Source organism: Petromyzon marinus, assembly GCF_048934315.1.
Source record: "Petromyzon marinus isolate PM22_M1 ecotype Great Lakes invasive population chromosome 78 unlocalized genomic scaffold, UKy_Petmar_22M1.pri1.0 chr78_unloc.1, whole genome shotgun sequence".
Taxonomy (NCBI): Eukaryota; Metazoa; Chordata; class Hyperoartia; order Petromyzontiformes; family Petromyzontidae; genus Petromyzon; species Petromyzon marinus.
Window position 1 is genome coordinate 3327621 of NW_027422625.1, and position 17411 is coordinate 3345031.

Genomic DNA, 17411 nt, shown 5'->3' on the forward strand with positions numbered 1-17411 from the left:
TGCCATATTTTCTGTCCGTCTGCTACAGCAGAGGTGTAGGGAATTCCAACAAGACCTACATCTCTGCTTTATTGACCTGGTCAAGGCCTATGATACCATCAGTAGGCCTGGGCTCTGGGTCGTTCTTCGTGCTTTTGGAGTACCTGACCCTCTGCTCACGATCATTAAGGACCTTCATGATGGTGAGCGGGCCCGGGTAAAACTACGTGGCCGGGAGTCAGAGCCATTCCCTGTACACCTTGGGGTGCGACAGGGATGTCCTTTGGCTCCCACATTATTTAACATCTATTTTGACCACGTAGTTCATGAAGCCTTCAATAGCTGTACCGGGGGAATCTCCATATGGTACAGATATAATGGGAGGCTAATCGATGCCCGGGTGCGGTCAAGGGATGGCTCCCTATTGCTCAACCACGTTATGTATGCTGATGACTTGGTAATAGCTGCTCAGTCAGAGGAGGAGTTGGAGACGCTGCTGCTGAGACTGGAGCATGCCACTAAGAGGTGGGGCCTTACCATCAGCCCCACCAAAACTAAGCACCTGCCTGGGTATTTTGTACCATCGGACACTCCACCCCCACAACTCCCAATCGGTGATGGGGCAGTTGTGGAGAGAGTGGAGAGTTTCCCATACCTGGGCAGTGTGCTTATGACTGGCTCCAGTTTAACAGCAGAGGTCTCACTCCGAATCAGTCGAGCGGCAATATCTTTTCATCGGTTGCGTAACGCTGTGTGGAAGCTACCTGGTCTGTCGCTCCGCACTAAGCTTCAGGTCTTCTCGGCCACGGTCATTCCCTCCCTTCTCTATGCTTGCGAAACGTGGACCCCCCTAATGGAACATCTTCGCCGGTTAGAAACATTTAGGCTGGCCTGCCTACGATCCATCCTGGGTTTAACCAGACTGGATTGTGTGAGGAGCTCACAAATCCTTGAAAGATCTGGGCAGGGTCCCATCGGTGAGCTCCTCCGGCAGGCAAGGCTGCGATGGCTGGGTCATGTAGCCCGCATGCCCAGCCACCGCATGCCGAAACAGCTTTTGTTTGGCCGGATTGAGGGGGCTAAGCGGGCGCGGCACGGGCTAGAGAAGAGATGGAGTGATGTGGTACAGGAGGACGTGGAGCTGAGTGGACTTGCCGATGACTGGTACCAGCGGTGTCAAGATCGGCCTCTGTGGAGGAGGCTCGTGAAGGATGCTACTGGGCAGTTGGAGGCAGTCGCCCTCCAACAACAACGGAGGGCGGAGGAGCGACGCTCACAACAGCGAGCGGAGCGCCGGGTGGCTAAAGCACAGCAGGTTGGCACAGTAGGGGGCACAGGTGGTGCATCAGCCAGTCATCTCAGTCAGTCGACCCGTGGCACCTGGGTCTGCCCCGTGACCTCCTGCCAGCGGGCGTTCGACACTTCACGTGGCCTCAGGGTGCACATAGCCTGGCACAAGCGTCGTGGTGACGTCACCGCCACTTAGTGGCGAATGGCGGTTGTTGTTGTTGTTGTTTTCTCATTAAACCCGGCTGGCTCGCTCCAGATGGCCCCTTATGATAAGGTGTAATCCCTGCTTCTCCGCGCTGCGAGAGAGACAAAAACGGTCGGGAGTCTCTTGGAATATTGTTTAACTCGTTTCGTAAGTTTGCCCGTTCGCATCATTCCTTCTCGAAAACCTTTGACATGACTCGGTATTTCTGTCGCCAAGCTTGTGATTTAACAGTAAAAGTATTAAAGGTGAAAATCATTTGATATCGAATTAATAATTGGGTAATGATTCACTGATGTATCTGGTGGCCTGGTCTTAATTGGAGTGAGCGTGAGGATCGCTAATTTTAGCTTATTCTTGTAATTGCATTTTTTTATTTTAACTGTTGATTTAATAGCAAATAAGAGGGAAATGTGTTGAACTCGTTGGCGTCAATGTGTCTACCTGCCTGACGCATCTCCCCTCTGAGAGACCCTTCCTTAGGGGCAAATCATACACTTGTTCATCTGGAGATCTTCGCAGATAGCTGTTAACATCCTCGCCTCGAGAGTTTATTATTTCCTTATTTATTTATGGCTTTGTTTATGATCGACATCTGGTTTCCCTGTGTGACTGGCTTACGTGTTTTATTAATTAATTTTTGTCAAAAAATGAGATATATATAAAACGGCAAATATTATTGTTAATCTTAATTTTGGAAAAGGCTCAGACACACAACAGTAGCATGTTGGGAAGTATGCTAAACACTTTCGAACAGACACACATATCCACACATTTCGCTTTTATATATGGATAAATCAGCATTTTGCGACCCCCCACTGCCACCGTGTGGCATATTATTACGTGCCAGGGACTTTATGAGAGGACAACAGTCCGAGTCCATAATTGGCAATAAGTAATGGCAAAGCAGTTACAAACGACTCACAGAATTGTGCGCAGTTGCGTATACAGTACACGACTTCCCTGATGGCAAACACCTTCAGCGAGCGCGATGCCTATCACACGCGTCGAATAAAAAGCAAGGGACAAGTCCTTACTTACTAACAACTCCTTACTAACAACTCCTTACTTACTAACAACTCTTTACTTACTAACAACTCCTTACTAACAACTCCTTACTTACTAACAACTCCTTGCTTACTAACAACTACTTACTAACAACTCCTTACTTACTAACAACTCCTATCATTTTTCATTGCTGGAGGGGTTGCCCTCCCTACCTGAAAATCCTGGCTCCACCTCTGAGTGTGTGACAGTGTCAAGTTTGTATTTGCAGTAAAGTCTATTAACTCTATTGAGTATGGCGGTTATCGCAAAACAGTAGTTTATTTAGTTTTTCTCCGGAACTCTTTGTAAGAATGGAGTCAGGAAGTTATCACAGCACACGTGCAGCTGAAGTCGGAACTGTTCATCCCAACATTCAAGGACATCTGTGCCTGGCTTCACACCTCTAAGTTGTGATTGAACATTCATTTATGCATTTCTGCATGACACAAATAGTATTATTTTCAACACCCTTTGCTATGTCATGTGAATTTAGCTTTCATAAATATTCCTTTTCAAGCAAAACTACTGAAATTGTGTGCTCGGAATTTTGGGTTAACATTCATTTTGAAGATACGAGGGCTTCCAGGCACGTTTATGACCATTAGCCCTCTCATTGTGTGCCATAACAGCCCGTGTGATGAATTTGGGACACTTTTTCACTATATCATGAATATATAGACGTGTAAGTCATGTGTTACTGTGTGTATGCATTCCTCTGTGCATCGATACTGACGTGTAGATTGTGTGGATATTTTTTTTCTGTCTGCAGCTGACGCTTCCTCTGTTGCTTCCTCTGCAGAATTGGTCTGATGGAGCAAAGGCACTCGGCGCAGCTCGGTGCAAAAAGGCATCAATGCGACCGTTGTGCATACAGCACGGATCGTACTGAACATTTGACACAGCACCAGAGAACTCACACGGGAGAGAAACCCTTCAAGTGCAGTGTGTGTGGGAAGGCGTTTGCCCAATCATCTACTCTTAAAAAACACCAGAGAACTCACACGGGAGATAAACCCTTCAAGTGCAGTGTGTGTGGGAAGGCGTTTACACAGTCATCTAATCTTGTAGCACACCAGAGAACACACACGGGAGATAAACCCTTCAAGTGCAGTGTGTGTGGGAAGGCGTTTGCACATTCATCTAATCTTGTAGCACACCAGAGAACACACACGGGAGAGAAACCCTTCAAGTGCAGCGTGTGTGGGAAGGCGTTTGCACAATCATTTGCTCTTAAAAAACACCAGAGAACACACACGGGAGAGAAACCCTTCTTGTGCAGTGTGTGTGGGAAGACATTTGCACAGTCATATACTCTTGTAACACACCAGAGAATACACACGGGAGAGAAACCATTCAAGTGCAGTATGTGTGGGAAGGCGTTTGCACATTCATCTGCTCTTGTAAGACACCAGAGAACACACACGGTAGAGAAACAATTCTAGATTTAAAGCTTTCGTGACTGCTAGGATCCATACTCTTTGGTTCTATTGGGTATAGTCACGTAGGTGAAAATAAAATAACAAAAAATCACGACGTTTCGGCCACAACACAAGCGGCCTTCATCAGGTGAAGGGACGAGACTGTCTGGAGGACAGCACTGGAGTGGAAGAAGCCACGCTTAGATCACGACCTTTAAGCTGTGTGAGAAGAAAAAGACCAGGCGCCTTGACAAAGGAATTAGCATATAATTTAGCATTGAAATGGCTCATTGAAATAGCTAAGTTAAAGTATACACATCCGCAGAGGTACCCTTTGACAAAGGAATTAGCATCGAATTTAGCATTAACTTTAACACAGATATTTCTGTGACCAGTTACAAGCTAATCACTCAGCTATTTCAATGCTAAATTCGATGCTAATTCCTTTGTCAAAGGGTACCTCTGTGGATGTGTATACTTTAACTTAGCTATTTCAATGAGCCATTTCAATGCTAAATTATATGCTAATTCCTTTGTCAAGGCGCTTGGTCTTTTTCTTCACACACAGCTTAAAGGTCGTGATCTAAGCGTGGCTTCTTCCACTCCAGTGCTGTCCTCCAGACAGTCTCGTCCCTTCACCTGATGAAGGCCGCTTGTGTTGTGGCCGAAACGTCGTGATTTTTGTTATTTTATTTTCACCTACGTGACTTTACCCAATAGAACCAAAGAGTAAGGTAGAGAAACATTTCAGGTGCACTCCGTGCAGGATGGTGTTTGCACTTTCATCAAATCTTCATGTACACCAGAGAACACACACAGCAGATAAACCCTTCAAGTGCAGTGTGTGTGGGAAGGCATTTACATTTTCATCTGCTCTGATAACACACCAGAGAACACACACGGGAGAGAAACCCTTCAAGTGCAGTGTGTGTGGGAAGGCGTTTGCACAGTCACCAAATCTTCATGTACACCAGAGAGCTCACAAGCATCGGAAGATCCACAAGGAGTGGAGTCTGAAATCATCTTGTGAAAGTCAAAGTGCTGCAATGAGCCCATCATGAAACAAGAACCGGAAGAAAATCCCAGCCTGGACACTTTTAAAGGTATCGAGGTAAAAATATGTGGAGGTGAAGGTGAAATGTGAAGAAGTGATGGTGAAGAGCGAAGAAGTGAAGGTGAAATGTGAAGAAGTGATGGTGAAGAGCGAAGAAGTGAAGGTCAAATGTGAAGATGAAAATTCTACTCCAAAATCGGACCTTCACATCGATGGAGGCAACGTGAAGCAGGAGGAGAATTCTCACTGTGAGGCAGAGCGAGGCAACTCCCAGCAGTTTGTGGAAGTGGAGGTGTGGGTGGACTTCCTCTGAGACAATACAAAGTCAAATGGAGACCCGGTAGATGTGTAAGCTGGAGACGATGTCGCTCCAATAGATGTACCGTTGTCACAGGCCTTTAATGACAAGAATGTGAAGTTGAACACTCAATTCCTAGGTTCAACCTGCAGGGTAAGAGCGGCCAGTCTTTGTGGACCTGTGGGTTGGGTAGATCTCTAACCAGAAGCGAGAGGCAGTAAGCTCCCAAGCATTCACTAGTCTAATAATTCCATTTATATGGTGCTTGCTTAATCGCCTCTGGCAATTCGGAGTTTTGTATCGTATCTCGTCTCAAACACTCGAAGAGCATCCCCAAGTAGTAGCTGCCCCTGTTTGGCACAAGGTGGTGGCCCTGCACCGGCCTGCATGTGGACAAGAGCTTGTCAGTAGGGGGTGTTGGTTGATGTGGCATCTCAGTTGTGGAGTTTGTAGGTAATGTTTAGAATTTTATACATTTTGGCCCAGACGCCAACATGCAATGGCCTACTCATTTTGAATGGTGCAATGGTACGTTGTATATACACTGTTAAGCAGACGGTGCGTATGTTTTAAAATAGCTTCTTGTTAGTACGATGTAACCTGATGCAGTATATTTCAGTGCAGTATTTCAATTTTGTTAATATTCCTGTCAATAATTTAGAATGAATACTTGTCCAATTGTGTGCGTATATGTAACATTTTGCCTATAAGGGTCAAACATTGAATAAGTGATGCTTGGACAAAGTGTGTATTTTGGAAGTAACCTGTACAGATAACTCAGGTGATACTCATTGTTCTGGTGATGCAGGTCAGAGGGTATTTTTCTGTTGTCAGGAAGCATCTCCCTCTGGAGCAACTCATTGTTTTATTAAATAGGCAGCACACTCGGATCATTTATCAGTTACAAGGCATACCACTCAAAAGTTACACATAGAGGAGATACATTCTCTACAACACGAATTATAATTTTGTATTACGTGTTGACGTAGGTTTTGTCGAATTAGCACGAGAAATGGGCCTTGCTGATTAACGTCTGGATGTTCACAACCGAGGGTTGGAGCAAGCCTGACCGCCTGCGGCGCCCCTCACAACCATTTACGGCCTTGGGCCAGGAAAGTCACGAAAAGAATTGGACACGAACGACGCCTCCACGCAAGCTCCCGATACTCCGTTTTGAAGTTTGAAAATGAAACAACTTTGAATTGTATTATGTTTTTGAATTAGATAATTGTATTTCTTCATTAAAAGCTTATTCATTGAAAACGATATTTCGTGTGAATTTTCCTCTCGTCGTTAAGTAGGTGGCCTTGCCGGGGGTTCGGTTCGATGCGGACTTTCACCTGGTTGGGATCGCGGGATCGAGATGACGCGACACAGCTGGCCGTGCGACAAGACCGCCGTCTGCAGATCGAACGTCTGTCCCTGCGCCTCCGTCATTAATGCAGGGGGCGCATTGGTTTGCAACGCCTCCTGCATGAAAACTCTCTGCATGTGGAGTGGGATCCAGAGGGAAATCAACGCGACCACGGGGAGAGAGAGAGAGAGAGACACGCAAACTCCAAATATACAGCAAGCGTCAGGGTCGGGTTCGTACCCACGACTTCCTGTATGCCAGGAGAGGTAGTTAACATCTCACCACATGGAGAGAGAGACACGCAGCCTCAGCGATGTTGATTGATCTTTAATTAATTACTTGGTGGAGTAAGGAAGCATTAATACTGAGTGGATGAAGGTGGCCAGGCATGCGTCTGGACACACCACCAACTGTTTACCATGCCAGTGTGTGACAGTGTGAAGTTTCCATTTTCAGTAAAGTCTATTAACTGTATTGAGCACGGAGGTTGTATCAAAACAGTTTATTTTTGTTTTCCTCTGGAACTCTTTGTAAGAATGGAGTCAGGAAGTTATCACAACACACGTGCAGCTGAAGTCGGAACTGTTCATCCCAGCATTCAAGGACATCTGTGCCTGGCTTCACACCTCTAAGTTGTGATTGAACATTCATTTATGCACTTCTGCATAACACATAGTATTATTTTCCACACCCTTTGCTATGTCACCTGAATTTAGCTTTTATACATATTCCTTTTGAAGCCAGACAGCCGAAATTGTGTTCTCGGAGTTTTGGGTTAACATTCATTTTGAAGATACGAGGGCTTCCAGGCACGTTTATGACCATTAGCCCTCTCATTGTGTGCCATAACAGCCCGTGTGATGAATTTGGGACACTTTTTCACTATATCATGAATATATAGACGTGTAAGTCATGTGTTACTGTGTGTATGCATTCCTCTGTGCATCGATACTGACGTGTAGATTGTGTGGATATTTTGTTTCTGTCTGCAGCTGACGCTTCCTCTGTTGCTTCCTCTGCAGAATTGGTCTGATGGAGCAAAGGCACTCGGCGCAGCTCGGTGCAAAAAGGCATCAATGCGACCGTTGTGCATACAGCACGGATCGTACTGGACATTTGACACGGCACAAGAGACTCACACAGGAGAGAAACCCTTCAAATGCAGTGTGTGTGGGAAGGCGTTTGCACAATCATGTACTCTTAAAAAACACCAGAGAACACACATGGGAGAGAAACCCTTCTTGTGCTGTGTGTGTGGGAAGGTGTTTACAGATTCATCTACTCTTGTAACACACCAGAGAACACACATGGGAGAGAAACCCTTCTTGTGCAGTGTGTGTGGGAAGGCGTTTGCACGTTCATCTACTCTTGTAGAACACCAGAGAACACACACGGGAGAGAAACCCTTCAAGTGCAGTGTGTGTGGGAAGGCGTTTACACATTCATTTACTCTTGTAACACACCAGAGAACACACATGGGAGAGAAACCCTTCTTGTGCAGTGTGTGTGGGAAGGCGTTTGCACGTTCATCTACTCTTAAAAAACACCAGAGAACACACACGGGAGAAAAACCCTTCAAGTGCAGTGTGTGTGGAAAGGCATTTGCACATTCATCAAATCTTCATGTACACCAGAGATCTCAAAAGCAGCAGAAGATCCACAAGGAGTGGAGTCTAAAATCATCTTGTGAAAGTCAAAGTGCCGCAATGAGCCCATCCCTCATGAAACAAGAACCGGAAGAAAATCCCAGCCTGGACACTTTTAAAGGGATCGAGGTGAAACATGAAGAGGTGAAGGTGAAATGTGAAAAAGTAACGATGAAGAGCGAATTAGTGAAGGTGAAATGTGAAGAAGTGATGGTGAAGAGCGAAGAAGTGAAGGTAAAATATGAAGATGAAAATTCTACTCCAAAATCGGACCTTCACATCGATGGAGGCAACGTGAAGCAGGAGGAGAATTCTGACTGTGAGGCAGAGCGAGGCAACTCCCAGCAGTTTGTGGAAGTGGAAGTGTGGGTGGACTTCCTGCGAGACAATACAAAATCAAATGGAGACCCGGTAGATGTGTAAGCTTGAGACGATGTCACTGCAATAGATGCACCTTTGTCACAGGCCTTTAATGACAAGAATGTGAAGTTGAACACTCAATTCCTAGGATCAACCAGCAGGGTAACAGTGGCCAGTCTTTGTGGACCTGTGGGTTGGGTAGATCTCTAACCAGGAGCGAATGCCAATAAGCTCCCAAGCGTTGACTATGTTATCATAATTGCATTTATATGGTGCTTGCTTTATCGCCTCTGGCAATTCGGAGTTTTGCGTCGTATCTCGTCTCAAACACTCGAAGAGCATCCCCAAGTAGCAGCTGCCTCTGTGTGGCACAAGGTGGTGGTCCTGCACCGGCCTGCATGTGGACAAGAACCTGTCAGTAGGGGGCGATGGTTGATGTGGCATCTCAGTTGTGGAGTTTGTAGGTAATGTTTAAAATTTGATACATCTTGACCCAAACGCGTGCATACAATGGCCTAATCGTTTTGAATGACACAATAATATCTTGTACATACACTGTTAAGCAGACGGTGTGTATTTTTTTAAATATCTTCATGTTCATACGATGTAACCTGATACAGTATATTTCAGTGCAGTTATAAAATTTAGTTAAAATGACTCAATAATTTAGAATAAATACTTGTCCGATTGTGTGCGTACATGTAACATTTTGTCTATAAGGGACAAACATTGAATAAGTGATGTTAGGACAAAGTGTATGTTTTGGAAGTAACCTGTACAGATAACTCAGGTGAGACTCATTGTTCTTGTGATACAGGTCAAAGGGTATTTTTGTGTTTTCAGGAAGCATCTCTCTCCGGATCAACTCATTGTCTTTGAAATAGGGAGCACACTCGGATAATTAATCAGTTACAAGGCATACCACTCAAAAGTTACACGTAGAGGAGATACATTCTCGACAACACGAATTATAATTTTGTATTACGTGTTGACGTAGATTTTTTTCTAACTAGGACAAGAAATGGTCCTTGCTGATTAACGTCTGGATGTCCGTAACGGTTGAAGCAAGCCCGGCTGCTGTTGAGACGCTGTGCACCAATAAGGGTCCACATTGGCTTGCACTGAATCAATGATGCACTCCCAGAAGGCTGTGCTAGTTATAGTTTGTGTAAAACATTCCTTTGTTTCGTGGAGAGATCGATAAATGAAAGATGTCGTGTCTGCTGATCTGCTTCATAGCAAGGAGGTAATTTTAAGAGACTACATTTGAAATTCATTTTTGGTACAGATTTGTAATCGGTTACAAGGCAGAGCACATCTAGTAGATACATTCTCCACAACAACACTCTAACCCCCAACCCTTAACCCTAACCCATAAACCCTAACCATAACCCCTAACCCCTAACCCTAACATTGACCCTAATCCTACCCTAACTCCTAACCATAATCCCTAACACTAACCCCTAACATTAACCCTAACCCCTAACCCCTAACCTTCACCCAAACCCTAACACAATTTTGTCCAAAAACGGCATAGGTTAGTATACCAATTTGCTTTTTGACCAAAAAAGGTATGCCGATTTTTTTCCTGTGAGTTGAAAATTTTATTGTGAAATTGTAAATGTGTGTAATATGTAGCCTACTACAGCAAACACAATGTATGAATGCACTTTTTATTGAAAAATAAAGCTATGGAAACTTGGCTCATTTTGGCCATGAACTGCAGAGGTTTTATTTTTTTTACTTTAAAATTTCATGGTAAAATTTCCAACTTTTTAACGAAATAAATACTCAGGCGGAACACACCAGAGGATTGCACTTTTGTTGAAAAATAAAGCTGTAGAAATTTGCCCAATATTGACCAAAAACGGCATAAGTTAGTAATCCGATTTGCTTTTTTTTTACATGAAATGTTCATGGTGAGATGTCACACTTTTAATGTAATATAGAGCATAGTAATGCTAAACAAATGGGAGGAATTCACTTTTTATTGGTAAATGTAGCTATGAAAATTTGGATAATTTTGGCTAAAAACTGCATAGGTGCCTTAACCCTAACTACCCCAACCCTCAGCCCTAAACCTAAACCCTAACCCCTAAACCTTAACCCCTAAACCTAAACCCTAACCCCTAAACCTAAACTCTAACCCCTAAACCTAAACTCTAACCCCTAAACCGAAACCCTAACCCCTAACCTTAACCCTTAACCTAAACCCCTAACCATAAAGCCTAACCCGCACCCTAACCATAACGCTAACACATAACCCAAACCCGTAACCCTAACCCTAACCCATATGCCTTTAAACGTGTCTCTGCGAGGTGAGTTGAATTGTTTATGGCGCTAATTGTCGAGTAGAGTCGAAAGGCAAACGCCACTTGCTTGTGTGACTTGGGCAACCGGGGCGGCATTTTGCATTGAAGTCGATGAAGGATTTGATTGTTGCCGATATGAAGGGCGCAGTGAAACGCACTGCATTCCCAAGCAATTTCAGCACCGATATTCACCAAATATTCAACGGGGTAAACGTATGGGACATGCTTGGCATGTCAACGCAGTAGTTTGTTACGTGAAAATCCGTGAAGAAATAAAGAATTGCAGAGCAAATCGGCCGCAGAGTTTCCTTTTTATTACCGGCGCTTGACGTGTAACGTGTGCCCTCTGGTGGACAGGTGCAGTACCACAGGTCAAGATTTAGTACCACGAGCATTCAATTCGTGGTTACGTCTGCCCTCTGGTGGACAGGTGCAGTACCACAGGTCAAGATTTAGTACCACAAGCATTCAATTCGTGGTTACGTCTGCCCTCTGGTGGACAGGTGCTAAATTCTCCTGTTTGATTTGTACTAGGTGCCTCTGTGAATGTGTATGCTCTGACTTTAACATAGCCAGTTCTGTGACCAGTCACAAGCTAATCACACAGCCGTTTCAATGCTAAATTCTATGGTAATTCCTTTGTCAAGGCGCTCTGTTTCTTCTCACACAGCTTAAAGGTCGCGATCTGAGCGTGGCTTTTTTTGCTCGAGCGCTGTCCTCCAGACAGCCTTCACCTGATGAAGGGCGCTTGTGTTTGTGGCCGAAACGTCGTGAGAATTTCATTGTATTATTTTATTGTATCAATGTATTATTTTATTCCCATTCTAAGTGGTGACTTTACCGAAAGAACCAAAGAAGAAAAAGTGCAGTACCACCAGCATTCAATTCGTGGTTAAGTCTGCCATCTGGTGGACAACGTGCAGTACCACAAGCATTCAATTCGTGGTTAAGTCTGCCCTCTGGTGGACCGGTGCAGTACCACAGGTCAAGATTTAGTACCACAAGCATTCAATTCGAGGTTAAGTCTGCCCTCTAGTGGACAGGTGCAGTACCACAGGTCAAGATTTAGTACCACGAGAATTCAATTCGTGGCTAAGTCTGCCATCTGGTGGACAAAGTGCAGTACCACAAGCATTCAATTCGTGGTTAAGTCTGCCATCTGGTGGACAAAGTGCAGTACCACAAGCATTCAATTCGTGGTTAAGTCTGCCATCTGGTGGACAAAGTGCAGTACCACAAGCATTCAATTCGTGGTTAAGTCTGCCATCTGGTGGACAAAGTGCAGTACCACAAGCATTCAATTCGTGGTTAAGTCTGCCATCTGGTGGACAAAGTGCAGTACCACAAGCATTCAATTCGTGGTTACGTCTGCCCTCTGGTGGACAAAGTGCAGTACCACAAGCATTCAATTCGTGGTTAAGTCTGCCCTCTGGTGGACAGGTGCAGTACCACAGGCATTCAATTCGTGGTTAAGTCTGCCATCTGGTGGACAAAGTGCAGTACCACAGGCATTCAATTCGTGGTTAAGTCTGCCCTCTGGTGGACAGGTGCAGTACAGGCCAGCACAGTACGACAGCAGTTGCCGCTGCCAGACGTCACCCGCGCATCCCCCCTAGTTGTGAGTCGCTGGTGCTGCGGCGTCCTGGCGTTAGTCCCAAGCGCGGTTGGCTGCGAGGGAGCCGTGAAGACGCCGCTCAGTGCCGCTGCTGCTGAAAATTTGGCTTCCATGGCTAAAAACCGGCGTAGGTAAAAAAAAACTTTCGTGACTACAGGAAATACTTTTAGTTCTTTTAGGTAAAGTTATGAAGAAATAAAATAATTAAAATAATCGTCATCGGGTGGGACAAGCGCAGCGAGAGATCTGCCGTGGCACGAGGCTATATAGAGGCCTCGGCAGTAGGGGGGGAGGAAGAAGAGGGGTGGGGAGCAGAGCAGAACGTGGACCCCGCAGCAGCGACACTACCCCAGCGCCCCCTTGTGGCCACTACGCGGTACTACCACAGCGCCCCCCTGTGGCCACCACGCGGTACTACCCCAGCGCCCCCTGTGGCCACCACGCGGTACTACCCCAGCGCCCCCTGTGGCCACCACGCGGTATTACCCCAGCGCCCCCATGTGGCGACCACACGGTACTACCCCAGCGCCCCCCTGTGGCCACCACGAGGTACTACACCAGCGCCCCCCTGTGGCCACCACACGGTACTACCCCAGCGCCCCCCTGTGGCCACCATGCGGTACTACCCCAGCGCCCCCCTGTGGCCACCACGCGGTACTACCCCAGCGCCCCCCTGTGGCCACCACGCGGTACTACCGCAGCGCCCCCCTGTGGCCACCACGCGGTACTACTTCAGCGCCCCCCTGTGGCCACCACGCGGTACTACCCCAGCGCCCCCCTGTGGCCACCACGCGGTACTACCTCAGCGCCCCCCTGTGGCCACCAACGCGGTACTACCCCAGCGCCCCCTGTGGCCACCACGCGGTACTACCACAGCGCCCCCCTGTGGCCACGACGCGGTACTATCCCAGCGCCCCCCTGTGGCCACCACGCGGTACTACCCCAGCGCCGCGTGAATCAGAATATTTACACTGCATGAGAAATCCAATGAGCTACGATGCTCTTTTTTCACAGGGGCTCTGTGTGGTGAGTCTGTGGGTCTCTGTGTGGTGAGTCTGTGGGTCTCTGTGTGGTGAGTCTGTGTGTCTCTCTGTGGTGAGTCTGTGGGTCTCTCTGTGGTGAGTCTGTGGGCCTCTCTGTGGTGAGTCTGTGGGTCTCTGTGTAGTGAGTCTGTGGGTCTCTGTGTGGTGAGTCTATGGGACTCTGTGTGGTGAGTCTGTGGGTCTCTCTGTGTGGTGAGTCTGTGGGTCTCTGTGTGGTGAGTCTGTGGGTCTCTGTGTGGTGAGTCTGTGGGTCTCTCTGTGTGGTGAGTCTGTGGGTCTCTGTGTGGTGAGTCTGTGGGTCTCTGTGTGGTGAGTCTGTGGGTCTCACTGTGTAATGAGTCTGTGGGTCTCTGTGTAATGAGTCTATGGGTCTCTGTGTGGTGAGTCTATGGGTCTCTGTGTGGTGAGTCTGTGGGTCTCTCTATGGTGTGGCTGTGGGTCTCTGTGTGGTGAGTCTGTGGGTCTCTGTGTGGTGAGTCTGTGGGTCTCTGTGTAGTGAGTCTGTGGGTCTCTGTGTAATGAGTCTATGGCTTTCTGAGTGCGATTCAGGTAACTTGTAGAATTCAAAGTTCAAGTGTTTTACGACTCTCAGCTACCCCCCTCCATACTCTCTGTTCACTCTCCCGCTCATCCTCACACTCCCGCTCACACTCCCACTCAGGAAAGCAAGGTGATGGTGGGAATCCGGTTTCAGATAAGCATCCGTATGGGTAGCTTTCCTGTAGACAGAGTGGCTCATTGAACCATCAGGTCTCTTTTTAATTAGGACATCCAAAAAAGGTAGCTTGCCATCCTTTTCGACTTCCATGGTAAATCGGATACCCTACATTGTGGGGATCACGAAGAAAAGATCTCCAAAATCTTGAATAAACACAAGATCCAGGTCCGTTTCAACACATTACATAAAATCCGTGATCTGGTTCCGTCTGTAAAAGATGTGATTCTGGACATACAGTACCCTGGTGTCTACAAACTAAGTTGCCTCTGTCGTAGTAGTTACATTGGAGAAACCAAACGCCATGTCTCGGACCGCATTCGTGAACACAAAGCTGACCTTAAACACGGTAGGACCAACACCACGGCCGTGGCAGATCATTGTTATAATTCAGTAGGCTCACATGACATTGACTTTTCCAAGACAGAGGTTCTTTGTAAGCCATCTGGCTACCATGAGAGATTCGTTAATGAGGCTATCCACATATACAAGCACAGAGACAATTTCAACCGAGAAGATGGATTCTGGCTGAGCAATCATTGGAAAGATTTGATAAACCATTTCAGGTCTAAATTTATTGTTTACGCTTACAGTGGCTTTCAGACAGCATACATTAATTTTTCGTCTCCCCCCTCCTCTTCTGAGAATATAGATGGACTAGTCCTTCTAAATAAACTGCCAAATCGCTGCACGTGGCGCTGACGTTTTTTTTATAAGTAAATAAATACACCGTTTAAAAATAAATAAATGAATGCAAACCGACACACCTGATGACGACCGTTTGTGTTATGGTCGAAACGTCATGAGATTTTTTTTTATTTTTTTATATATATATTTTATTATTTTATTGTTTCCCTTCTACGTGACTTTACCGAAAGAGCTAAGAATATAAAAAGGAATGGATACTCTGACCGTACCATCCGCCAAGCTGTTTCTCCCTCCATACAGAAACAACCACTTGATACTCCGGTCAAAACCATCACACTACCATATATAGCAGGCGTTACTAAAAAGATTTCCAAAATTCTAAACACAAGATCCAGGTCCGGTTCAATACAGTACACAAAATTCGTGATCTGATCCCATCCGTGAAGGATGTCATTCCTGACTTACAGTACCCCGGGGTTTACAAATTGAGTTGTTCTCTCTCGGTTGATTGCTATATCGGGGAGACGAAACGACATGTCTCTGACTGAATTCGCGAGCACAAATCAGATTTGAAACACGGCAAAACGAATTCTTCTGCCGTAGCTGATCATTGTTACAACGCTGTGGGTGATCACGATATAATTTTCTCCGATACCAAGGTTCTTTGCAAACCCACGGTTTTTTTATATCAGAGATTTGTTCACGAGGCAATTCAGATCTACAAACACAGACACAATTTCAACCGAGAAGATGGTTTAAAATTAAGCAACCATTGAAAAGATGTTCTAAATCGAACCAAACTTTAAACTAATTTCAATGTTACTGTATATTTTTTCAAGTAGTGGTACCCCAAACTCCTCTCTACACCTTTCATCATGCTAAGTCCACCAATTAAATGCGAATTTTTTTTGTTTATGCTAATTCCTTTGTCAAGGAACCTTATTTCCTCGCACACAGCTTAAAGGTCGCGGTCTGAGCATGGCTGTGTTTCACTCCAGCGCTGTCCTCGAGACAGTCTGGTCCCTTCACCTGATGAAGGCCGCTTGTGTTGTGGCCGAAACGTCGTGATTTTTTTGCTACTTTATTTTTACCTACGTGACTTTACCGAATATAACCAAAGAGTATGGATCCTTGCAGTCACGAAAGCTTCAAATCTAGAACAACAACAACCACAAAAACTTAGATTAAGGCCATCAGTCTAACTGCGTACGACAACAAAACAAACATGTCCAAACCAAAAACGTTTTCCAAATCACCAAAAAATAAAGCCATAATTGCAACGTAACAGTGATCACAAGGACTGTGACCGAATTTTTACAATAAACTGCATAAATAACATGTAACACCAAACCCTAGGGCCATAGCTGGCTGCATGAGTTACTCCACAACAACAGAAGCATCGGTCGGAGTTTCAAATTTTTAAATGCACCTTTAAGATCAGCACGCTAAATCATTAATACAGATAAACATTTTATTTTACGCCAATGAATAGCAGTGGCAGCTTGGGGTGTACAACTCCTCTAGAGCAGTTTTGAGAGAATTTCTCATTGGTAGCAATTCAAGTTGCAGTTTATTGCAATAGCATTCAAGACTCTGGGGGCATCAATAGCAAAGGCCCTTCCACCAGTTTTTGTACGACAATAGGGAATGTGAAGCTGGTAAATGAGCGAAGACCTGAGGTCAAATTTGTTCTTTGAAACAGAGAGGAGACCCAGCAGGTAGTCTGCGGATTTTTTTGAAAGTACATCGTGAATAAATAAGATCTGGTGCACAAGCCGTCGATTGAGGAATCCTGTTCAATGGAGCGAGTTAAGTGTGTTCGATTCAACATCTCTCTGTCCGCATGTGTCTCTGTGCGCCTCTGTGTGTCTCTCTCTGCCTGTCTCTCTGTCTCTGTCTATCTTTCTCTGTCTCTGTGTTCCTCTTGTCTGTGTCTGTCCGCCTGTCTTGTCTGTCTGTCTGTGTCTGTCTATCAGCGTCTGTCCAACCGTAGTCAACGACTGTCAGTAGCAGCAGGCGCCCGTTCAGCTCCCACGGCTACACGCCACTCAAACTTGCTCCCAACACACAAAGACAAAGATCCCCCGTGTAGCCTGCACAGAATGTTGGGGCAAGTGCTGTTAGTGAGCACCTAATACAAAGATCCCCCGTGTAGCCTGCACAGAATGTAGCGGCAAGTGCTGTTAGCGAGCACCTATCACAAAGACAAAGATCCCCCGTATAGCCTGGACAGACTGTTGGGGCAAGTGCTGTTATTGAGCACCTATCACAAAGACAAAGATCCCCCGTATAGCCTGGACAGAATGTTGTTGCAAGTGCAGTTAGTGAGCACCTAACACAAAGATACCCCGTATAGCCTGCACAGAATGTAGCGGCAAGTGATGTTAGCGAGCACCTATTAAGGGTGGGACGGCACACGAGGGGGTGGGT

The 17411-nt window shown here is 45.9% G+C and overlaps 1 protein-coding gene and 1 pseudogene across 1 annotated transcript; both read left to right on the top strand.

The window, feature by feature from the left end:
- Positions 1-3151: 3151 nt before the first annotated feature.
- On the top strand, positions 3152-6551 carry LOC142908299 (uncharacterized). Its single transcript, XM_076058795.1, has one exon. It carries the CDS (start codon positions 3328-3330, stop codon positions 3958-3960), a length of 633 nt encoding a protein of 210 aa, XP_075914910.1. The 5' UTR covers positions 3152-3327; the 3' UTR covers positions 3961-6551.
- Positions 6552-7458: 907 nt separating this feature from the next.
- On the top strand, positions 7459-9002 carry LOC142908292 (uncharacterized; annotated as a pseudogene).
- The last annotated feature ends 8409 nt before the right edge of the window (positions 9003-17411 follow it).